This window comes from Tamandua tetradactyla, chromosome 3 (assembly GCF_023851605.1).
Source record: "Tamandua tetradactyla isolate mTamTet1 chromosome 3, mTamTet1.pri, whole genome shotgun sequence".
Classification (NCBI taxonomy): Eukaryota; Metazoa; Chordata; class Mammalia; order Pilosa; family Myrmecophagidae; genus Tamandua; species Tamandua tetradactyla.
Window position 1 is genome coordinate 121,849,076 of NC_135329.1, and position 25,416 is coordinate 121,874,491.

The 25,416-nt window shown below is 38.3% G+C and overlaps 1 protein-coding gene across 21 annotated transcripts in view; it reads right to left on the minus strand.

The window, feature by feature from the left end:
- Positions 1–25,416, minus strand: part of NEB (nebulin) — a 232,784-nt gene that overhangs the window by 81,906 nt on the left and 125,462 nt on the right. For all 21 annotated transcript variants that reach the window (XM_077153803.1, XM_077153822.1, XM_077153820.1 and 18 more), the window contains 27 exons: positions 25,007–25,111; positions 24,757–24,864; positions 24,036–24,347; positions 23,120–23,323; positions 22,581–22,685; positions 21,612–21,719; positions 19,842–20,153; positions 18,867–19,070; positions 18,102–18,206; positions 17,426–17,533; positions 16,228–16,539; positions 13,909–14,112; positions 13,459–13,563; positions 7,808–7,912; positions 7,398–7,709; positions 6,594–6,698; positions 5,953–6,051; positions 5,651–5,752; positions 5,404–5,511; positions 4,594–4,905; positions 3,138–3,242; positions 2,934–3,038; positions 2,466–2,570; positions 1,592–1,699; positions 1,378–1,491; positions 722–919; positions 238–342 (listed from right to left, as the gene is read on the minus strand). In XM_077153803.1, the coding sequence (XP_077009918.1) occupies positions 238–342; positions 722–919; positions 1,378–1,491; positions 1,592–1,699; positions 2,466–2,570; positions 2,934–3,038; positions 3,138–3,242; positions 4,594–4,905; positions 5,404–5,511; positions 5,651–5,752; positions 5,953–6,051; positions 6,594–6,698; positions 7,398–7,709; positions 7,808–7,912; positions 13,459–13,563; positions 13,909–14,112; positions 16,228–16,539; positions 17,426–17,533; positions 18,102–18,206; positions 18,867–19,070; positions 19,842–20,153; positions 21,612–21,719; positions 22,581–22,685; positions 23,120–23,323; positions 24,036–24,347; positions 24,757–24,864; positions 25,007–25,111 (4,275 nt within the window). The remainder of the gene's footprint in view (positions 1–237; positions 343–721; positions 920–1,377; positions 1,492–1,591; positions 1,700–2,465; positions 2,571–2,933; positions 3,039–3,137; positions 3,243–4,593; positions 4,906–5,403; positions 5,512–5,650; positions 5,753–5,952; positions 6,052–6,593; positions 6,699–7,397; positions 7,710–7,807; positions 7,913–13,458; positions 13,564–13,908; positions 14,113–16,227; positions 16,540–17,425; positions 17,534–18,101; positions 18,207–18,866; positions 19,071–19,841; positions 20,154–21,611; positions 21,720–22,580; positions 22,686–23,119; positions 23,324–24,035; positions 24,348–24,756; positions 24,865–25,006; positions 25,112–25,416) is intronic.

Genomic DNA, 25,416 nt, shown 5'->3' on the forward strand with positions numbered 1-25,416 from the left:
ACAGACGCTTGAGAGGAATTTTCTATGGAATACTTCCCAGTGCCTTAAACCATAGGAGAGGTTCATACTGAGAGGCTGGGGCACCACAGTGGGCCACTAGGAGATGTTTGACCTGGGCAGGGGGTCTTTGGAACTTTTATGATGACTGTCGCAGCAGCTTTCTCTGCTTGGGCACAGGGACAGCCTGGGCAACTGCCCACTGAGAGAGCTGCTTGTTTTTCTAGGAATATTGCCCACCTGACTCTGGAGATCATAGGCTTTCTTCGCTTGGAGGATCTGGGGTGTATCCCAAACATAGCAGCCAATGCCTTTCAGCCAATTCAAGTCATCTTTATATACATTCTGCAAGAAAGAAGGAACAGAGAAAGGTGGCAGGTGCCAACTCAATTTACAGTTGAGCATTTTGATAATTTCCCATCAGTCCATGGCTATGCTTAGTGCTTAATGGTCATAGGACGGGCCTCTCAACAGTTGGGAGGTCTTTAATGTCCTGGCCTAAAGAAGTTTAGGAGGAGAGCAATACTTAAGTCTTAGTCTAGTGTTAAACACCTTAAATCTTTAACAGGAGTCCCAAGACTCAAAGGGGATTTTCACACCAAAGGTGTTTACTCCTGCTACTTTGCATTGAAAACCACTGGAGTTTATAAACACTGGGAAATTGGATCATGGAGGGCCAAGACAGGTAAACCTATAACTAAGTCATACTGCAGAAAGGACATACATCACTCAAAATCTCCTGGGCGTTTCGGGCACATATAAACTTGGGTTCTTCTGGAAGAGACGTCCACTGGTGAAAGTAGTGTTGGTACTCCAGGTCACTGAGGATGTACTGGCAATGTTTAGCCAGTACGTGATTCATCATATCAATGGGGATATGAACATTTGCTTTGGTATTCTCATAATCTCTTCTGTAGTTCAACTAAAGAATATTATTTTTAAAAGACAAAAATAAGAAAGGGAAGATGTAAATTATTCAGATAATTTCTAATATAGGTCAGTATCTTTAGAACAGACTAAGGTTAAAAAAATAACTAATATATTCTTATTGTTTTAAAATGTCCTCATCATTTGTTAACCTAGCGTAAATAGTAACCTTGGTATTTTCTCTCTCTCTTTTTTTTTTCCAAATCCAGAGCCCTCACTGTGAGTTTGGTGGTCAGGAAGGGAGAGAAAGGGAGAAAACCCACAGCCATTCAGAGTTGCACAAGATTACCTGGCAGGGTTGTAGGGGAGAGTTTTGAGAGTGAATTACTCCTCGCCAACCTATTGCCCCCCAACCCCCAGCTATTCTTGAAAAAAGGACAGATTCCAAATAGGCAGATGCAACAGTACACATAAGATATAAAAATCCTCTGTTAAAGTGAACATTTTGCTTACCACACTCCTCATTTTTTGGAAATCCAGAGAGTGAACCACAGCGGGGAATTCACTAATCTCTTTTCCAGCCAGGTAGTGGCCCTTCTGCTTCACATATGTTTCTTTGTATTTAAGCTGTGAAGTGGGTACAGCATGGAGAGTCACTTGGGTTTTCTAGCCAGACCCTTGTTCCCCAATCAAGATGCTCAAACTTGTGAGAGAAAGTCCTACTGACCTCACTGTTCACGTAGTCGGCGTGCTTGGCTCCGACGATGGGGATATAGCGCTCGTCCAAGGTGTAGCCATAGGCCTTGGTTCCCTCCCACGCCCCCTTATACAGTATCTAGAACAAAGAACATTTGTCTACAAAACTCTATATTCAACTTAAAAATAAAAGATAAAATATTTATGACTAAGTCAAGGCTTAAATCTTTCTTTACAGCCTTTAGTGTACCTACCCAAGAATAGGCAGAGTGATATGGCTTATTGCAAACTAAATCTATAGACTCTGAGACCTTTTATAAGAAGGTTTAACTATATCAACAATTGTAATAAACGTGACAACGAATTTGCACCTAGGGAGCAAATCATCAAAGATTGCTTCCCATCAGGCGTGCATATGTGCACCCACCCACCCACACACCATCTTTTAAATGGGCTGAATTAAATTTTAGAGGACAAGTCTTCCATTTGTTGACTGGAGATGTTTGTGCATGACCGTTCAAGAGGGAGCAGCCTTTTCTCCTTCTCCCTGTTGGTAGTTGCTCAGTTATGCACCCAGAGTGCTTATTTACTTTATTATCTATTTACTTGTATGTCTGCTCCTCTCACTAGTTATAAGCTTCTGAAGGGCGTGTCTCATTGCACTTAAGTTCCTCAGTGCCTCACACCACACTTGGCACATCAGACAAGTTCAAATATACCAGCTGAATAAGAGCTACTCACACTGAATGTGTTACTTTTCATAAATAGGACCAAATGCAATGGAAATAATAAATCTCCTTACATGTTTAGCTGCTCTCCAAATCAGCCAAGAATATTAATACTAATAAGACTTTAAAATTAGGAGCTGTGTTGTATATATCACAAAAAATGATATAGGAACTTACAGTACTGTAGAGTTTCCCCATGTCTTTGGAATGGGAAATATACGGCGTATCTGGAGAGAACGTATACTTGCCCTTGTGTTTATTAAATGTTTCTTTGTATTTCACCTAAGGGGAATAAACAAAACAAAACAATGTCCTTTGATTACTATAAATGCATATTTAAATGTTCATAGGCCCTACCTATTGACATAATAATCTATGTTTAGAGATCAAAACTAACCAACTATTTGGTTGAATAGTGGCTAATAAAATAGAATAATTCAGACAAGAATATAGACATTATCTAAAAGTGGACATGGTGTACCACCTACTAATGACTTTTAAGGCACTCTTCCTACCCTCACCCCAGGATTATTTTATAATTTACGCCTCCAATTTTCTTGCAAGCAAGTATCTAGAGCTAAGCCAAAGCATTCAATGACAGACAACTCGCCATACTATGAACATTATCATTTGCAAAGCACTTACATCACTCTGGTTGACTGAGTTAATCTTGGCCAAAACAACTGCTGGAGGATCAACCACACTTGTAAAGTTAGGATAGTTTTCAAGAGCATCTTTCTTATATTTTATCTACAAAGAAATAGAGGAGATTCAGAAAGGTCTGTCACTACACATAGGAATGTAAGGGCAGGCAGGGGTCAGGCAAGAAAAAGAATAGGCTTTGCCTACCTGATTCACCATTTCCTGGTTCTTTGTAACCCTCACATGCTCCACAGAATCCAAGGGAATCCAGCCAATGCCTCGGAGCCACTCCAGGTCAGCTTTATAGATGTTCTGAGAGCAAGAAGAGAGATATAAATAATTTAGGCATAAGATGACAGCAGATTAGAAAAAATGTTTTGGAAACTTTCAAAGGATTTTTCTAGTGGCTATTGTCTCATTCATTCAATCAGGACTTCCTATGTCTATCTGAGCACTATTTTTTTTGTGCCTGTCATTATGAACAAAGCTCTGTGCTAGGTGTTTCGAGGGAAAAGTATAAAGAAGAAGTCTGTGATGTAGAGAATCCATTTACAAAGTGGAAAGTGGTCAGAACTGTGAGGACAAAGGCCATTCAAGTGCTATGGGAATTAAAGGGAGGGGGAGCTGTTACTTTCAGCTGCAGACCTAAGATAAGGCTCTACCAAGGAGGGTGTAGTTTTGATGGATTTGAAACATTTATATATGGAAGTGTGTGAGGTATTTAGACCAGATAAAGGTAAGCGCATGGGTAAATGTTCATGGAGTTGCAAGAGAGGGGGAGGCCTCTCCTTAGGCCAAGTCTACTTTTGCCCTTCTGCTCCCAGCTCCTGGTTTCTCCTCTGGCCCACCCCAGGCCAGAAAAAGAAGGGTCACTCATGTGTTTAAAGTTCCACCATTGTCATTCTGCAGCAGCAGCCTGAGAGGGGAGGTGTTCACACTCAGCACCTATGATGCAGATACTGCCTTAGACGTTCAGTTTTCATGCTGGTCGTGATGCCAAGTCCCAGACAGGGTTAGCTTCCTCGTGCACCTGAGCAGCCACACTGCTGCACCCTGTTTCTATTCCCTATAGACTGTTGATGACAGGTGGAGAGCTTGAGTCAGGCTTCTGTGGAAGGTGGTCTAAGTCACATTTTGCACCCTAGCTTCACCAAACCTCTGCACAAAGAAATACTGGGTCTCCCATGCAACTAATCTGTACTTTGTTTCCCATTTACTTTGAACCTTGCAAGCAACTCCTCATAAATGACTTGAGGAATGAGATGCTTTACAAAGCAAGATTGGGGCTTTTATGGGCTCTTGACCATACTATCATCTAAAATCATCAATCTCAATCCAAACCAAGTATTATTTTCAAATCAGCTGATAATTTTCCATGCAAATGTGAATAAGGAGTTGCTAATGGCAGAGATGGTACAAAAGACACAGATTTTAAAAAGAATGGCTCTGGCTTTGCAAGTTACTCAGAAAAGCACACTCAATAACCAAAGCTACCTTTCGATTACTGCCCCAATATTTCTCTACCTCATATGCAGCCTCAGTTTCCTTCTAGACACAAACTAAATATTTATGGCCTCAAATTTCAGAGACTAGTAGTTCTGAATGTTGTTTAGAATTCTCAGAATGTATCATCCCAGACAATTAAGAAATAAAAGTCACTTACATCACTCTGTAGGTCATAGGCTTTCCTTGCTTGAATAACATCATTTTGGTCAGGATGACATATCCATTGATGCAGGTAATTACGGTAATCAATATCACTGACTAGCGTCTGTCCCTGCTTGGCGGCCAAGACGGATACCATATCAGCAGGTATATTGATTTTGGACTTAGTTTTGTGATAGTTCTCTTTGTATAGTCTGTCATTCTGAATCTGGCCTGCATGCTCAAACCAAACCAGCTTAGGATCATCTCTCATCGTTGGAACACCAACATAATGGCCTTTTTGCTTTACATGTTCAGCTTTGTATTTCAGCTGGTGGAAAGAAAAATATAGTTTCATTAGTTTTGACAAGTATATAAGGCAAAGGGGGGCTTTGACCATTTGCTAAGGAACATCAGCAAATTCAGCTCCTCAACGTCTTGTATGACACCCCCCAAGATGAAATAAAAAGAAGTGTTGATATAAATAAATATGAAGAAATATCCCATTTCAAATGGAAAAAAAAACATATACTTATTTTCTAATTCTGACAATATCTTTATTTGAAGGCCTAGAGATTTTAGAAAGGCCAGTGAATGTAAGAAAAAGTAAAGAACTCAATAGCTTTTAAAGAAATGGAGAAAAAAAGAAAACCCAAGATCATAGGGAAAGGATCAAAAGGGGGGCAGATACCCTAACCATTACCATACCCAGCTAAGTGTGCCAAGCAGAAAGGAAAAGAACCCCCTAAGGTGTCACCTTCACAAAGTCGGATTCTCTCACAAGCAAAGTGCAGCCTTTGCAAAGTACGTGTATATAGGGATAAATTACCTCGCTCTGAACATCACCAGAGTATTGGGCATGAACAAATGGCACAGCATCCGGAGGCAAAATGTAACCTGTGGCTTTTTGTCTCTCCCAGCCTTCCTTGTAGAGGTACTAAAAGAGAGCAACAAGGAAGAGTTAAATGAAGAATCAGAATGGAGGAAGAATTCGTGTGCATAAATCTCAGAAATGCAGTTGTCTTATGGTTCTCCATCCCCAGACAAAGTCCCAGGCATTCAGGTAACATCCATACCTGGTCCAGTATCCGGGCTGCCTCCTGGGCAGTGTGCAGCAGGGGGGTTTCTGTGAGGGTGTACTTCGACTTTATGTCATTCCAATGTTTCCGGTATTTAATCTAAAAATAAGGGGGCAAAAGGAATAAGTCACTTGATGTTAAGGAAACATGATGTTGTCCCAACAACTTCCAGCACCCATAACTGCCATGATTAAGATCCGTTCCAGACAATGACTGTATCCTGAGTTTAAGGAGGTGGAAAACCTTCGGGAATGACATCCACACAACTGGGCATTTTATAACAACAGCCACATACTTACGTCATCTAGGATCTCGCCACTTTGTTTTGCTGTCACATAATCTACTCTGTCATCCACAGGGGTAAAATTAAGAGTTTCTATTTTCGTGCGGTATTTTTTCTGTGGAGAAGAAAAATATCTTTTAGGCAGTTGTGCTTACTGTTCCTGTGTGAGCTGAGAGGCCCTTCTCCCTATAGGCACAAAGGACCATATTTTGACGGCATCTTTGTGGCAATTAGGCTTTCTTTTCAGCAATTTCTTTTGCACACGTGGTTTGGCTTCTTATAGCTCCCACAGATTTTAAAGTAGGAAGTTTGCTTAGTTCCCAAAATTATGTTAATGTATAATTTAGCTTCACTTTACTGTTAGTACATTTTTTGAGCTAGACAAACTTTTGCTATCGTTGATGAAAAAAATTTTGCCATTTATACAATTCTAAGCACCAGTGAATGCTTACATATTATTTTGTGGAATTGGTTCTGTAAAGTGATAGGGACAGTACCAGATTATTTTGGGAAAATATCCATCTGGTCTAAACTACAGCTGGTAACATTGTTAAAACTGCTGATATGGGATGACTGCAATTTGGCACATGTATTTTTGCTTTGGTCTTTTGGAAATGTACTAAACGGCAGGGTAAAATCTTGGCATTTAGGGAATACCTCACTGAAGATATCCGCAGCATGTTTGGCGTGATTGACAGAAACGGAATCATTTGGCAGCCACCCAATCCCACGTAGCCATTCCAGGTCAGCTTTGTAAATAGCCTGTGAAAACAGGACAGGATAGAATTCAACAGCCCTGGTCATATGATTCTATTTATCTGTTCTACTTGTCTGGTGAAGAAATACAATTTAAATACTATTTAAGTCAAGGATGACATGCTCAAGAAGCCGGGTAGGTAACAAATAAATTAAGTAGGAGGCCAGGTAGTATGGCACACTGATAAATATATGTTCTACATAAAGGAGGGGGGGAGATTTTATTATTGCTAAGGGGACCAGAGCTGCATTGCTCTGATTCTTCTAGAGAAACGGGAAATCCAAATTGGTCCACAAAATTTCCAGATTTAAAAATCTTTTAAAACTGATTTTAAATCTAAAAAAACATTTTAAACAGTGTCAACTGAAAAAGCGTATCTTTAGCTACATCCTGTCCATGGGCAGCCAATATTTGACTTATGATTTAAACCTCAATTGCTACCTAAACTCTACAGGAATAATAATCTCACAGTTTTCTTTAATTTGATAGGATTAGGAATGATAGTCACGCTAACAGTGGTTTCTCAGTACAAACTCCAGGTGGTTCTTGGCCTTGGTGATTCTGAAATCATACCATAAAGTTTCCCTAACGTCAAATTCTTGTGTGAAGAACTGAAATAATCATACAAGGTTTTCATGTCATGAATCCTCTGGGCATCACAGCAAAATGCTAGAGGAGCGCATCACAAAATACAGCCCACTCACGTCGCTCTGCAGTTCATAGGCTTTCTTAGCCTGAATCACGTCGTTCTGGTCGGGCATGCACGTCCACTCATGCAGGTAATTGCGGTAATCAATGTCGCTGACCAGGGTCTGGCATTTTTTAGAATGCAAGATGGAAAGCATGTCTGCAGGGCTCTGGAATTTGGTCTTCCATTTGGCCCAGGGCAGCCGGTACTCTCTCTCGTTCTGAATCTTGCCAGCTATGAGTGCCCATCGGATCCTGTTGTCGTCCCTGGCCTTGCTTGTGCCGACGTAGTGTCCTTTCTGCTTCTCGTGTTCAAGCTTGTACTTATACTGGAGATGGAAGAACAAAGCAGACGGATCACGACACGTAGTCTTGATGCCGGGGGCATTTATCTAAAAGACTGAGAGGTTAACACGGGCACGCTTACGTCACTGGCGATCTCCCTGGAGGCCTTGGCAGACTGGATAGGAATGGCGTCGAGCCGCACGTCACAGCTCATCTTCATTTCATCCCATCCTTCTCGGTAAAGTTTCTGAAGAGGAGAAGAAAGAAGATACCATTTGAGATTTAAATTGACTGACAGTTCCAAGGGAGTGAGCTGAAGGAATATGATAGGTGGACACTAGAGGTCCCAGAACTTAAATCCAATTAAAGGAAAGAGAACAAGTGAGAGAATCATTCTATGTGCCACTGTACTGGAACATGTAATGGTGTTTGCAGGCCAAAGATCTGAGCTTGACAAGAGTTCTTTCCTTTTAATTTAAACCACTGCCTCAGTCTAGTCATTCATGATTCATGATATCACACATAACATAAAAGCGTTCATTGGTTTCCTTTGCTCTTATAATTAGTAGTATTGGGATAAGTTCAGACATTAATGGGCTATTATTGAATTTCTTTAATTCTTCAATTCAATTCAATTTTGTAAACTTCAGAATTATAAACATTTGTGTGTATTCTCAATACAGTTTCTTAGATCTTCTTATATGATTAATGGTGCATGTTATTTGGGAATGTAAGATCTGCTGAAGTATAACTGATGCAATAGGTATATATATATATTTTTCACATGGGCAGGTCTTGGGAAATGAACCCAGGTCTCAGGCATGGCAAGTGAGAACTCTGCCTGCTGAGCTACCATGGCCCACCCAATAGCTATATTTTTAAATGTGTTACCTTTTTGTTTTTAAAGACAAGCAAATGAATGCAGTGACTCTTTCACAGATCATCTTAAAAATATATGCTTTAAACACATTTGTATTAAATGGACACCTTCTATATAATGACAATGGCATTGACACAGAAATCACAGTAATTTAAATGTATACTTCAGATATACCAAGCAGTATGGGAGTTTGTACATGCAGAAAGGGGAGGTGAATTCCAATTACTGACAGTTTCATAGCCTTTGCATATCTGAGAAATGAGTATTCAGATAAAGTCTGTTCTTTCAAGCATGAACAAGTTTTATATGAATTTTGGGTGAGCCTGTTTTAAAAATTGACTTCTTTTCTGTAGAAAAGGAAATGTATTCTCCACATTCAAATGTAAACTTGTTATTGCTATCTTTTTAAATATTTATTTTATTACATAGTCATACTATTTATTTTCTTATGTAAAACATTTTGTTTGGGGGATTCAACTATAAATTTTTTCTTTGAACTAAAAAAAAAGTTAGTTTGAGATCTAACTTTTTCACCTACTAATGTTGAGAACTTGGGCAAGCTTCATATTCTTTTTTGTTTGTTTGTTTTCACATGGGCAGGCACCGGGAACGAACCCAGGTCTCCGGCATGACAGGTAAGAACTCTGCCACTGAGCCACCATTGCCCCTGCCCTTTTCTTTTTTTTTCCCCCCATATTCTTCTTAAATCTCAACATTCCCAACTGATAAAAGCAAAGTAACAATGTCTTACTCAAGTTGTTAGTGTGAGGATTAAAAGAGTCCATTTAATGTGGGTGTCCTTTGTTACCTATAAAATCATGTTAAAATATTCTACAAAGTAGTGCTACTTAAAGTGATGGAAGCAATTATGAATGGTGGATTTTATCAAGATTATAGTAGTGGTGTTACCATGTATAAGGAAAATAGGATGTCTGATTTCTTCCAAGACAAGCCATTCTCATTAATATCTAAAAACTAATATACTTTACTTTTGGCACAATTTTGAATAGTAATCTTGTTTACATCATGATATTAATGGTAGGGTTCTGGCATTTCCAGCTGAGAAATGTATTGTGCTAAAGAGAGCACCTGAAACTCTCCTGCCAAAGGTGCCTGTGGCTCAAACCGAAAAGGCTAAGTCATTGATCCTGCAATGAAGCACTGACTGCCTCTCAATCCAGCCACTTGGCAGCAGGAGAGCACTGCTCCATAAGATTGATTCTCACCTCAAAAGACAATTTCAGAGCCCTAAAAAAATTGTATTTTCTCCCCAAACACTGGAAAATATATTTCTCCAAGTGGCTCATTACAATAGAGTTGTTGGAGTGGTTTGGCATACGATGAGGATCTGCTTTGCAGGCTTCTTCTTTAGCCACGATTTATTGTTCTGCTGGAGGGGTGCAAATTTTCCAAACCATGGTGAATTATATTAAGTACCCTTCTTCTAATGTCATGCTTATTCTATGCCAAAGAAATCTCTGTGATCCATGAAGGTGGTACCTTTCTTGAACTTTAATTGTAGCCACCTTTGTTATCAAAGTCTCTTATTGCATTTAATGGCTCTTCAAGTGATGATCTTGCTTTTTCCAGGCATATAATTATATCTTCTGCAAACAATAATTTTGCTCTCTCTTTTCAATACTTTTTTCTTATTCTTCTGTAATTCTGTAAGCTAATACTTCCAAAAAATATTACATGATTATGATATTAACAGGCATCCTTTTTTCCCTTTTTATCCTTGACTCAAATGGAATGCTTACTTACTAAGGATGAGGCTGACATTTGAGATTTTTTTAGTGATGTCAAGAAAATATTCATTTATTCCAATTTTATTAAGATTTTATTTTCAAAAATAAAATTTACCTATCAAATCTAATAAAATGAGCATATGTTAAAGACAGCCAATCCAATTACAAAATGGGAAAAAGACTTGAACAGACAATTCTCAGAAGAGGAAATACAAATGGCCAAAAGGCACATGAAGAGATGTTCAATGTCCCTGGCCATTAGAGAAACGCAAATCAAAACCACAATGAGATATCATCTCACACCCACCAGAATGGCCATTATCAACAAAACAGAAAATGACAAGTGCTGGAGAGGATGTGGAGAAAGAGGCACACTTATCCACTGTTGGTGGGAATGGCAAATGGTGCAACCACTGTGGAAGGCAGTTTGGCGGTTCCTCAAAAAACTGAATATAGAATTGCCATATGACCCAGCAATACCATTGCTAGGTATCTACTCAGAGGACCTAAGGGCAAAGACACAAATGGACATTTGCACACCAATGTTTATAGCAGCATTATTTACAATTGCAAGGAGATGGAAACAGCCAAAATGTCCATCAACAGACGAGTGGCTAAACAAACTGTGGTATGTACATACGATGGAATATTATGCAGCTTTAAGACAGAATAAACTTATGAAGTATGTAACAACATGGATGGACCTTGAGAACATTATGCTGAGTGAGACTAGCCCAAAACTAAAGGACAAATACTGTATGGTCTCATTGATATGAACTGACATTGGTGAATAAACTTGGAATATTTTGTTCATAACAGAGACCATCAGGAGATAGAAATAGGGTAAGATATTGGGTAATTGGAGCTGAAGGGATACAGACTGTGCAACAGGACTGGATACAAAAACTCAGAAATGGACAGCACAATATTACCTAACTGTAATATAATTATGTTAAAACACTAAATGAAGCTGCATGTGAGAAAGATAGAGGGAGGAGAGCTGGGGACATAAATGAAATCAGAAAGAAAGATGTTAAAGATTGAGATGGTATAATCTAGGAATACCTAGAGTGTATAATAATAGTGAAATGTACAAGGTACAATTTTAAAAATGTTTTTGCATGAGGAAGAACAAAAGAATGTCATTATTGCAGGGTACTGAAAATAGATGGTAATTAATATTTTAAAATGTCACCTTCTGTGTGAGACTAAAGCAAAAAATGTTTATTAGTTACAAAATTTATATTTTGACTAGTGCATTTCCTAATATAGCTTATGTAGATAGTTTGATTGAACACCATAAGTACTTGGAATCTCAGGTAGGACATGAGATTTTGCTGGTTTGTCCAGAGTGATGCCCCGATGAATCCCAGAGTGATTCGATCAGTGAGCGGAAAAGTATCTGCAAAGCTCCCTTCGGGGAGTGGTGAGAACGGGGAGAAATTCAACTTCCCCAAGTTGAATTCTTGATATTCTCACAAGCAGTGTGGACAACCAAAGCTATAGGCCGAGCCTCCAGTCTTGGGGTTTGTTCATATGAAACCTAACCCCGCAAAGAATAGGTCAAGTCTACTTAAAATTTAGGCCTAAGAGTCACCCCCAAGAGAGCCTCTTTTGGTGCTCAGTTGTGGCCCCTCTCTCCAGCCAACACAACGAGCAGTCTCACCACCCTACCCCTCTCTACATGGGACATGACTCCCAGGGGTGTGTACCTTCCTGGCAACGTGGGACAGAGATCCTGGAATGAACGGAGACTCAGCATCAAGGGATTGAGAAAAACCCTAGAATGAGCTGAGACTCAGCATCAAGGGATTGAGAAAAACCCTAGAATGAGCTGAGACTCAGCATCAAGGGATTGAGAAAACCTTCTCGACCAAAGGGGGAAGAGTGAAATGAGACCAAGTGTCAATGGCTGAGAGATTCCAGACAGAGTCGAGAGGTTATCCTGGAGGTTATTCTCATGCATCAAGTAGATATCACCTTGTTAATCAAGATGTAATGGAGAGGCTGGAGGGAACTGCCTGAAAATGTAGAGCTGTGTTCCGGTAGCCATGTTTCTTGAGGATGATTGAATAATGACACAGCTGTCACAATGTGACTGCGTGATTGTGAAAACCTTGTGTCTGATGCTCCTTTTATCTACCTTATCAACAAAGGAGTAGAACATATGGAATAAAAAAAAAATAATAGGGGGAACAAATGCTAAAATAAATTTAGTTTAAATGCTAGTGATCAATGAAAGCAAGGGGTAAGGGGTATGGTAGGTATAGTTTTTTTTTTCTTTCCTGTGTTAGTTTTATTTCTTTTTCTATTGTCTTTTTATTTCTTTTTCTGAATTAATGAAAATGTTCTAAGAAATGATGAATATGCAACTAAGTGATGATATTGTGAATTACTGATTATGTATGTTGTTTTATTTTATTTTTTTAATTAATAAATTTTTAAAAAATGAGCATATGTTTTTCTCTTCTGTCCTATTATTAGGTTATACAGCATGGAACCTTCTTGGCATTCCTGAGGTGAACCCTAGTTGTACATTTTAATGTGCTATTGAATTTGTTAATATTTTATTTAAGATTTTCTTCATTATTATTGAGCTACAGTTTTGTGGGGTTTTTTTTGTAAACTGGGTCTTTGACAAATTCTGTTAACTGTCATGGTTCTTCTTCTTACACTTTGCTCAACAGTAGTCTATTTCTACAGTTCTGAAAAAATTCTCCTGTGACATCATTTGGGTGAGCCTGGCATTTGGTGGGGGCAGAAAGCTCATTAACAACCTTCTTAATTTCTCTTTATATGTTTTCTATTTGTTTCTAGGGTCAATTTCGCTAATGAATAACTTCTTAGAAAGAACTCTAAGTTCTTAGAGTTTTTAGATTAATTTGTACAGAATTTTGCAAAGAATTCTATTATTTTGAGTTTTTCCAATCTGAAGTCCCCTTTCTTGTTTGTGTGCCTCTCCGCTGCTTTCATCCCCTTTGTCTTTATTTCCTTTTCCCTTCTGTCATATTGACACTGGCTCACCAGTAAATGGCCCTGCCCACACAAGGGCTGATGGCAAGAAGCCTTCCCCACCCCCAGCATGGGCTGTGAAAGCTCAATGGGGGATATTATAGCACCAGTTGGGTGACTTTGCAAACAGAAAGAGTTCATCATGGTACTTACATTGCTCACATTAAGAGCATTTGCTCTGGCTAGATTAATTTCTGGAGTATCTGGCATGATGTGGATCGAAACTTTATCTTTGTCCCAAACTTCTCTGTACTTTGGCTACGGAAAGAATCAATAATAAAATTAGTTCACAATTTGTAGTTTGCTAGTTCCATTTCACAACTTTCAAATCTTCTGATCCCAAATCTTTTCATATTATGGCAAAGACTTTTAGAATCTTTTCATATAATCTGCTCTATTTGGACGAGGTCTATAATAATACCTTTACTTAATATTTTGCATTTTCATTTAAAATTAATAAGCAACAATAAGATAATTCTATCAGTGTTACTTATCAAAAATCTGTTATCATCAATATCATCATCCTAGAAATAAATTACCAGAGTAGTTATCATTTATCTATAGTATTAATTTAATTTTAACATAGAGGGGAAAATGACGTACAATACTAATAATCTCAGCATTCGATTTAGCAAGGACTACTTCAGGTGTGTCAGTGATACTGGTGTACTTAAATTTCTGCACAGGTGTCCGATAGACACTGTCCCGAAAGATCTTCTGGGCATTTTTGACTCTCAACACTTCAGGAGACCCTTCAGGCATCCAGCCAATGCCACGCAACCACTCCAGGTCAGCCTTGTAGATGGCCTGAGAAAGGAAACAAAGTTAGGTAAAAATAAACTTTCATTTTGTATTTCATTTTCTATGAGAAATAATAAAAACAGGGCATTGGCCCTACAGACATAGTTTCTCATATGCAGCAGCAGAATGTGCATTTCATGGTGGCAACAGATAACACAAAATTTCCCATTCTAATCATTTTCAAGTGTTTTCTTCAGGGTTGTCAATTACATTCACAGCATTGTGTGCTCTGCTTTGTTTTGTTTTCTGTGGCAGAAAGTCTGTGTTGGAACAGGTACAGGCATTCTTAAAAGACAGAATGATGTGGAATGCATAGGGGATGCATAGAAGGTTTCAACATAATATTTAGGTAATCATCATACGCGCCCAGGCAGACTCTTAAAGCATTTATAAGCCCCTCAGCGAGTTTTTGGCACAGCAGCCAGAATGGTCATTGCAAAACTAAAAATTTCAAATCTGATGTCACAATAATCCCCCTATCCTAAGGCTTCCCCTTGGCCTTAGAATAAAGATGAAAATCTTTGACATGGACTGGAAGATGACATACTGGCTAACACTAGTGCCTATCTGTTTTTCCAGCTGTGGCTCATATGGACTTCCCTTTGACCTGTGCATTCTGACCACACTGTAGTTTGTGGTTTGCAGACAGCCCTTTTGCATATGTTGGTGATTCTGCAAGGGTGTCCTGGTGTCCTCATAGAACCAACGCCTGTTCTCCTTCATATCCTTCTATATCATCACATCCTCAGAGAAGTTTTCCTGACCTCTCTTTTCTTAGCACCAGGGATCCATTTCTCACCCATCTAATTTTTACTGATTTTTATTAATAAACATTTTCTTTTTTATTGATGTGAACTCCCTAGGTCAGGAGTTGTCTTTTTCCTTCTTCTCTTCTGACCTTTGTATCTTTAGCTTTTAGCACAATGACTGGCATGTTGTGTGGTCAATAAATGTTTTTAAAAGGATAAGAATTTACTCACTAGTTCCACAATTTTAGTCTCTACTGAGTTTTCTTTTCCCAAGACAGCCCCTTCCTTTGAATGAGGGCTTGCATTTAAAAAAAAAAAAAAATCTAAACCTGCTTCCCAAGATAAATATCAAAATTCTTAAGATGGACTAGAAGGTGCTTATGCAAATAAAATTGCTCTATGTTTAGGACAAGTTATCAGTTTTATAAAAAAGCCATTATTTTGCTCAGAAATAGCATTTTAATTAATAGCTAGTTAATCTGGTACATATGTCAGGCTACAAAGGTAGTAAGAGGAGTGGAAAATATTGAAAAAAATCTCTTCCTTAATAAAGAATGACATATGTTTTAGTACTTAAAGTATGATGGGTACTTCACATTCAGAAGGGATTCTTGAAGAAGATTATATACAGATACTGAAGCTTCTCTTCCTCACTCTTTAAGAATCTGATCTGAGTGCATATCTCAATGTATAAATGTGGTTCAGATTAATGAAGGGATTGTATTTCTGCAGAAATCAGCCTAAATCCATTGCTAGGTAATTCATTTCAAGTGATGGGCATACTTTCTTGTAACAAACCCATTCGTTTTAAGAATGTATCCCTTGAATCTTAAGGGAACCAAGTTCAGATTAATAAAAGAATCTTTCTATTTTATCCAAATAATAAATAATCTTATGTAAATCTATCAGTTACAGAAGATGGAGAATATGAGGAAATCTAAAACTGCCTAAGAGAAATGAATGAAACCCATGTAATCTGGTTGTGAAGATCTATTAAGAGAAACTAGGGAGTTTTGGATTATGCCTCTAGCCTTCGGAATAAATTTTTAAAAAGGCAGCTCTGTCCTTCTTTAACACACAGTTGAGTGGCCACGGGAATTCTTATGTTTAATAAACTACACACACTATACCCTTGAACAAGTCTACAAAAATTTTCATTTCATTCTTTTTAAGAATCAAAAATGAAAACTTTCTGAATAAGCTTGGCAGTAAGGTGGACAATCAACAGACAGTAAAATCTTCAGGCACAGCATTTATACAGGGAGAGTTGGTTTTGCAAAGCCTGGGAAGGAGCCATGGGGCAAAGCAGAGGCTTCCTTCTGGGAAATGCTCTCTATCCCGCGCCCTCCCTCGATGCCCTCCCAGCACTCACGTCACTCTGTAGGTCATAGGCCTTCCTGGCTTGGACCACGTCGTTCTGGTCAGGAAAGCAAGACCACTGGTGCAGGTACTGGCGATAGTCCACATCGCTCGCCAGCGCCTGGCCTTCTTTGGCAGCATTGATGGACACCATGTCAGGCGGGATGGAAATCTTGGCCTTGTGGTCGTTGTAGACCTTTTTGTACAGCCGGTCATTCTGCATTTTTAACACCTTTGCCGCCCAAGACAGTTTAGGGTCTTCTTTGGCATTGAGGTATCCGACATAATGGCCTTTCTGTTTCTCATAAGCAGTTTTGTACAGGTACTGGTGGATGTGGACAGAACAAAGAACATTTTTCCAAACTCATTTTCCCAAGGAAGCCTGTTCAGTATAACTCCATCTCATTTAATTATCCTTTTCTTTTTTTGACATTGGTTTTTAAAATTCATACTATACATTTTGTAAATTTTATATGTCTTGATACATTGATTTCTCTTCTACGTCTATTTACAGGAAACTGTTGTGATCATCTCTAAGGCGAGAACTAAGCTTTTGGATTATCTTCCCAGTAAAAGTGTGTCCAGTGTTTCCGAAATTTCAGTCATTGTTGGCCACCCTCGCAGTATCCCCAAAACAAGTATCACCTTGAAAGTTTACTTTAAATCAACTTGATTCTTTGTTTAAATCAATTTTTAAAGTGCAAACATTTAAAATTTATTACCCTATCAAAATGGAAAAAAAATCAATGTTTTTCTAGCACACAGTAAAACAACATAAACAAAAATTAAAAAATTTAAAAAACCCCAGTCATATGAATATTTAAAAAAAATGTTTGGCCATGGACTACTACATAAAATTATCCCCAGAACCACCAGTAGTATGCATGCTACACTTTGTGAAACAAGGCAAGTCTCTGTATACATTAAAGCCCCATAAGTAATTAACTGATATTGAGAAGATATTGAAATGAAATTAAAAGCCAGTGCTTAAACATAAGAAATGCAGACCCAACCAAGAGAGTCCTCAAATTATAAGAATTGTTCTTGGATGTGGGGTTTTAAAACAACACATTAATAACAATTTAAAAAAACCCCGCATTTTATTTAAATATAATTCCTAGGGAATTAAGTTAGTAGCGATTAATACAGGGTTAAACCCCATGAGTCTACTAGTTAGTGTCTGTTACGCCTGAGCAAGGAGGAGCTCTTACATCACTGGCAATTTCCCTGGAAGCTTTGGCATGCTGGATCTCAATGGCATCTGCTTTCAGGTCATACCCGGTCATCTTGACATCCTCCCAGGCTTGCTGATATCGTTTCTGCAAAAGGAAGTTGCAATGCTACGGTCAATCTGAAGAGGGAGCTAAAGAGGAGGCATTATTGATCTATTCAAGGGTTGAGGAAAAAACTGAAACTGAAAATTAATTTTACGATTGATAAAATAAGCTTGTTTCACATTGGACTTAAGTTCCAGCAGATTTGTAATGACTTGTAGTAAAGTTCTCTCCCTATCAATTTTTTTAGATAGCAATTTAGGTGACAATGAATCATGTGAAAAGTTAAAAAGTAATAGCACTGCTTAAGTTTTAGAAAGAGAAAGTAGCAATGGCCCTTAAAAAAAAATGAGAACTACATATGATTAAGTAGTATCTTTAAATTTTTGTGAAGCTGCTGCATTTTTCCTTTCAACAAAGATAGACACTCAAGTCTCTGTTATAAGCATCCAAAGTGATGCAGGGACACAGCTACTTAGCATCAGCTTGAGGATTAGAGGAAATGAAAGGAATGGCAGGAAATGCCTTTTTCCAAACTCTTTGGTGTTTCTAGATAAAAGGTTTGGTCAAGCCGAGAGCATTTTGTAAAGTGAGCGAATGCGTGGGGTCTTACATTGCTGACGTGCATGGCATTGAGTTTAGACTGCAGCATCACAGGAGTGTCAGCAGGCACGCTGACGTTCGCTTTCTCTCTGTCCCAAGCATCACGATATAATGGCTGGTAACAAGGAAAAACAAACAGACGGTTGCTCAGAAAACAATTCAATCACTGCACGAATAAAATTATAGGTAAAATTTAAAGTTCTTATTGGGTGTTTTCAGGTATAAATGTAGATAATTTTGTCTTCTTTTGACCCTTTATTTAAAATATGCCAATAAGGATTCCAACAAGGAAGGTTTGTTCATGTGATACGATATAAATTTAAAATAAGTCAGAAATCTGGCAGTAAAATTCTATCATTGTGATAATCCACATTTCTAGTCAGGATCTAGCTTTTTCTTTTGGCTCAGATGACTGCCATTATATCCTACATTGGGGATGCTGTCAGGATTCTCAACCTATTTTGTGATTGAATAGAAATAAAGAGGGGGCAATTTTGTGATTACATTACTAACTGGTGTGACTGTATTACAGACAGGATCCAAAAAGATGGTCAAAGTGTGCATCCAAGTCTATGGAATTGGAGGATGCCCAGTGTACTCGTACTGACTTATCAAAGCTAATGAAATGCAGAGATGCTGATAGATCTTCCTGTGTCAGGCAATCTAGATGCAGGCATGTTCAAGAGCCACATGCTGGTGTTTCTGCAGTTTGAAGTTCACATTTAGAATTCCTCTTCACTGAGACAGTTTGGCTTGACTGTGTCACCCAGCTCACCTCACTGATCTGCACCGCATTGATCTTTGCCCGGATGACGTCAGGGGTATCCACGATGCTGGTGAACTTGAGGGCCTCAGGCCTTGTACGATACAGCCTTTCATTCACGAGATTCTGGGCATTCTTTACTCTCATCACTTCCACGGAACCCTCGGGCAACCATCCGATACCCTTCATCCACTCCAGGTCTGATTTGTATATGTTCTATATGAGGGAGAGGAACAGTGGGGAAGAGTCAAATTGGCACACAAGAGCATGATGTCAGCAAGCAACACACTGCCTCTATTTTGTGTGACCAATCACATGAAACTCAGAGGTCTACCTTCAATGTTAATATTTGGCTGTTAGGTTTCTGGCACACGCCTCTGGGAGGTGTTCATGTACCCTACAGGAATTGGAGTAGGGCCCACAAGTGCACCTTATGGAATGTCAGCAATGGCACACAATTTTGTTTTTATACTAGAGTGAGCTTCTTTGTTCACCCCTTGAAATCTGCCTTCTACATACTACTGGGAATAACATCCGTAGCAATTTAGGAGAAAAAGCTCCTTAAATGCATGTATTGTGAGAAAAACTGTATCTTTATTCTTCTATCTATCTATCTCTTTCCATCTATCTATCTCTCAATCCTTTCCTATATGTGCCAGACTTTGAAATTCAATATTTCCTTATGTTTCCATCTAGTTTTGAAATTTAGGTATCTTATAATACAAATGTATTGGAGCAGAGCAACCAGGACTGAATTTTTCTACCTAATCTTATAGAATAAGAGACTGATTTTTTCTTCATTAATAAGGCCTTGCAAACATCAGAAGGAATCCTCAAGATAGAAAATGTTTACAAAACAGCTACTATCATTAATTGTACAGATTAGCCTCGCTTCCATTAAGATAAACATTTAAATTAGGTCCCTAGGGAATGCACTGTGATAAAACACACAAAAACACATCTCTCACACTCTGATAACATACGTACATCACTCTGCAGTTCGTAGGCTTTCTTAGCCTGGATCACATCATTCTGATCAGGCAGACATATCCACTGGTGCAGATAGTTGCGATAATCAATGTCGCTAACCAGGACCTGGCATTTCTTGGCTTGAACAATTGACATCATGTCCAGTGGTGTATTGTGAATTCCTTTAGACTTTTCATACGCTTTCTTGTATTCTCTGTCACTCTGGATCTTGGCAGCATGTATAGACCATACCAACTTGGGGTCATCTTGTAGAGTGCGGAAACCCACATGGTGGCCCAGCTGCTTACGGTAACCTTCCTTATATTTGTACTGTTGTGAAAAATCAGATTAAAAATAGACATGTAAAATAATCTACTAGGAGGACTTCTCATTAAATGTTTTCAAAACATTTTCCTACCATTACTGCAAATTAACTCAACATGGATATTTGGGTTCATTCTAAAGAAGATAGGGCTATTTTAGGGAGCTTCATAGAGGACACAAGTCAAATCAGGAGGAGAATAGTATGTTGAACAAGAATACTAAAACAAAATAATAGCTAATATTTACTGAGCCATCACTATGCTCTAGACACTATTATGAAGGCTTCAAATGTATTAGGTTGATCCCTATAAAAATGATGAGTTTTTTGGTAAAAAAAAAAATTGTTGAACAGTGGTAAATACAACTTAATCCATACAACATCTCTCTGAGGCAGGTAATATTATTATCACATATTTCAGACGGAAAAATAAGGTACAGTGAAGGCAACCATCATACCCAAGATTGCCTGGCAATTCCATGGTACAGTTAGGTCAAACGATCTCCCATGGGTACTGAAAGTAACTCAGGCAGGGGAGAGTCATATGTGTGGTTTTGGAGACAGACAAGAAAGATGTATGTTCTGGGGACGGAAAGCAAGATCGTTGGTTTGAATCAGAAGATGACAGTATAAGACATGTGGACAAGAGTTTCTATTTGATTTTTCAGAAGATTTTGGTTTCTTTTTACATCTTTGGATAGCATAGGAAAGATTGGATGAGAGAGGGAGAGAAACTAGAGTGAGGCAGATAATGTGAACCAGCTATGTGTGATTTTTCGAGATAAAAACAAAGAATAAAAGGAAGAAAACAACTGGATACATGAAATTAAAAAAAAAAAATAGAAGGACCCAGAGAAAGGAAGCCAAGGTAGCTTAATGATTTGGAACTGGGGGATTTGGTAGGATAATTTTTAAATAAGTTTTTAATTTAGCATTAAATGAACTTTAAAAGATTACTAACAATATTATTTATAAGCACCCAGTGTAAAATCTCATATATAAAAAATGCAATCTCGGGCAGGCAACAGTGGCTCAGTGGCAGAGTTCTGGCCTGCCATGCTGGAGACCCAGGTTTGATTCCTGGTGCCTGTCCAGGTTAAAAAATAAAAAAAGCAATCTCAGCCTTACATCTCCCACGAAAGTTACCATCTGTGATTTACATTTATGAAGATGTCAGAAGTATTTTGGGAATAAAATGACATTTTATTGACCCCTGAAAGTATTCCAAGAATTTTGTATAAACTTTTCACGATATTTGATTTCTACTTAAAAACAACTAAGATGTTATTTATACACATACCTCATCTACGCTACCCTTAATGAACATTGACATGTTAATGATTTTTAAACACATGGAGTCTTTAATATGAGACAAAAATGCAATATCATAGGTTAAAAATTACTTTTTGAAAAACACTATATCCTTGTTTTATGCAGAGATAATCCACAAGAAAATAGAACTGTACCTCACTGGCAATTTCTCTTGAAGCTTTTGCACGTTTGATTTCAATGGCATCTGCTCTGATATCGTAACCTTTCTGCTTGGCCTCATTCCAGTCTTTCTGGTAAAGATTCTATTGAGAGAAAACAGATTTGTTGACAAGAATCGAAAATAAATATACTCAAAATAGTCATAAATCATAAGCTATAATGTAAATAACAGCAGCATAAGCAAGAAACATTCATCTCTGAGTTATTTGTGGGGCTCAGGGTACTTCTGACAAAAATTTTAGAACTGAAACATCTAATCCTTATTGTCTGACTAATTCATCACAATACGGTACGCATCTGAAAACATTCTACCACAGAGCACTGGAAAGTAAGAATCTATTGTGAAGCTAGAGAAACTTTCATCAAGGTACCATATAAGACCTGATAAGATTTTTTTCTAATTTTGCTTTTTGGCATTTCAGATGTCTCTGCCAAAAGAAAGTGACTATGCATAGATATAGCATGCATCCTACTCTTAGTAAGTAATAAAAAATTGTCTTTTGGCTTTTCTCATGGTCTTGAAATGTCAAACAAGAAAGTCCTAGATCAAGCAACAGACCTAACAAGCCAATCGAGACTGTTACTTCTTACACTTCTTAGTGTGAGAGGTACTTGACTAGTGATTTCATTATTCTCCATTAACATACAATGAAACTGGGCTAAAGACATTGGATATAAGACAATGACTTCAAGATTGGAAGGAGGATGCCAATAGGATTCAGGTGCCCAATTCCTGGGGTCAAGGTCCTTGGCTATGCATCTAAACCATTTAAAGGAAAGAATCCCCATTTGTATTGTGCTAGGAATGGCAGTCAGAGTGAAATGTCCAGGACCGAAATCTGTACACATTTCTCAGGTATGTAATTTGTCCATTATAACACTTCCCATAAACTAACAGCTGTTGCTCAGTAAAGACATTTACACTTCATATTTATGCTTCTTACATTGCTGACTTGCAAGGCATTGATCTGGGCCTGCAGCAAGAGCGGTGTGTCAGAAGGAATGTTGATGTTGCTTTTATCCCTATTCCAGGCTTCCTGGTACAGCCTCTGTTGAGAGAAGGGAAATAGTCTTTTAATACAGCAATATTAAGGGATGTCTGACATGATAAGCCTTAGCAATGATTTGCATTGAAAAAATGTCTTTATATATGTTAAACCATTTAACAGGTAGCAGAATTAGACTACATGTTTTAGCATTTAATAGGAGTTCATAAATATTTATTTCCCTGTTTTGCAATGAAGGGATATTTTTCATTTTAGTGTCTCAGTGTGTGTATGGGGGGTGGGGGGTATACAGTGGAAAGGCATGTTGGCATTTAGAGTTCGGCTTTGCATGTGCCTTGACTAAATCCAAATGATCTTTAGAGTTGCCCCTAGCAGTATATTTCTTTGAAGAAAAGCACTCTACTTGTCCATTTGGGCGACATCATCCGAAAGCAGAGTTCAGCAAAAGGAAAGCTTGGAAGTAAAATGGTTCTAACCTCACTCATTTGCAGGGAATTGGTTTTCGCCAGGACAACGTCTGGGGTGTCAACAATGGAAGTGAAGGGCAATGCTTCTGGCCGTGTTCTGTAGAGTCTTTCATTCACGAGGTCTTGAGCATTCCTTACTCTGGCCATTTCTACAGAGCCTTCTGGCATCCAACCGATGCCCCGCAGCCACTCCATGTCTGCTTTATACACACTCTGCAAAGGTTTTGTAGAATTAGACAAAAATGTTGTTCCAAACATTAGAAATACCACTTCCCTTGATTGAAAAATAAAGTACATGAGGTTGTGGGTATTATAAGAATGGGGATAGTGGCACCAAAAAAGTAAGCATTGAGATTTTACATGATTTGGATTTTTAAAATATTGACGACAGAATTAATTTGCAAAAGCATGGTTATTCATACTATCCGTGAATAATAATAAAATGGTAATAATACTGAATTCCATTATAATTATTTGATAATTAAAAACAATATATAATTGAAGGATTAGAAAAGGGAAACTTTGTTGAAGTTCATTCGATTTTAATCTTGTAATAACTGACTGGAGGGAATTCTGTTTAGTATTTTGGATCTAACACACTAATGACACATTTTTAAAACATTCAGATGATTGACAACATTTTCATTGTCAAGAATTACAAAAACCATGAAGAAAATAGTCTGGAATTTAGTATTGGGAATAAAGAACATGACCTAAGTAGGGTTCTTTACCTATATGTTTTTGCTTCTCATGACATAATCCTTAATATGGATTTTGTGTTAAATGACATGAAGGGTGCCTGCCCCTGGGTCGTGCAGTGCACAACCTATGGGACTGTCCAGAGAAGTGCTGACTCAACAATTAACAGATCTATATAGTCCCATTCCACCCTTCCCAAAGTTCAAATACTGAAGCCATTACATACATCGCTCTGCAGATCATAGGCTTTCTTTGCTTGAATAATGTCGTTTTGATCAGGCAAGCATGTCCAGTGATGCAGGTAATTGCGATAATCAATGTCACTGACCAGAGTCTGACATTTCTTGGCCTGCAAGACGGCTAACATGTCCACCGGGCTAGAGAACTTGGTCTTCCATTTCTGGAACTCCTTCTTGTACTCCCTTTCACTTTGAATCTTGCCTGCATGTATGGCACACATTATCCTGGGATCATCTTCAACGCTCTGGGCTCCAATGTGGTGGCCTCTCTGTTTTTCATATGCTTCTTTGTATTTGTACTGAAATGCCAGAAATCCAATTTTAGAAATCCAGTGTTAGGATTCCATACCACAGCTGACAATCACAGGCAACATTAAAACTCATAGACAAATGGGCAAGAAGAATGTTATGTCACGAACATTTTGGCTCCTTCCGAAAAATTTAAAACTAACATTTTGGCTTATAAAAAAAAACAACTGCAGTTTAATGATCTGTCTTTACAGGTGGAGCCCTTCCTGCAGCAATTCTACTACAATTCCAAAATATATTTTTAATTTTCCGCATGACAGCAGAGGGAAAGGGCATGGATGGCAGAAAGCAGGACTTGGGGAATATGTGTGGAAGCAAATACAAAGTGTAGTCCATTAGCAACAACAAAGGTTGGTCAGCTTTGTGGGGACCAACAGGAGTTAAAAGGAAGTTACTTACGTCGCTGGCGATGTCCCTTGAGGCCTTGGCCCTTTTGATGGGAATAGCGTCAGCTCTCAGATCATAGTCCTTCATCTTTGACTCATCCCATCCCTTAGTATAAAGTTTCTGGGCAGAAGAAAACACACAACAGAAAATAAAAATGCTTCAGAAAGCTCAATGGGCCAATCCCAAAAGGAAAATTGATAAGGTGGAAAAAATATCTTAAACGTTGCTATAAAGACTAAACAGCAATGAGGAAATCTCTTACTTGGCTGACATTCAGAGAATTGCTCTTGGCCAGTATGATTTCTGGGGTGTCTGGCATCACGTGGATGGAGGCTTTAGCAGTATCCCAGGCTTCTGTATATAAATGCTGCACGGAGAGAACCCTTTGTTGTTAAACCCAATAATAGTACAGCTATCATCAATTCTAACTCAATGAAAAGGTTCACAATTGACTATAAAATAGTTAATAGTTTTTTGAGGCTATTGAAGGTGAAGGAAGTGAAATAGTAGGGTGGGTAAAACAAAGCAATATTTTAAAAAGTCATTCAGTTGTTTCATAACCTATATGAGGCAATACAATGGTATCAGATATTAGTCTTTTTACCAGTGAATTTCAAGTATTCATTGAGATTCAAGGTTTCGAATCTCCAAAAGACAATCTAGTACTAAAAA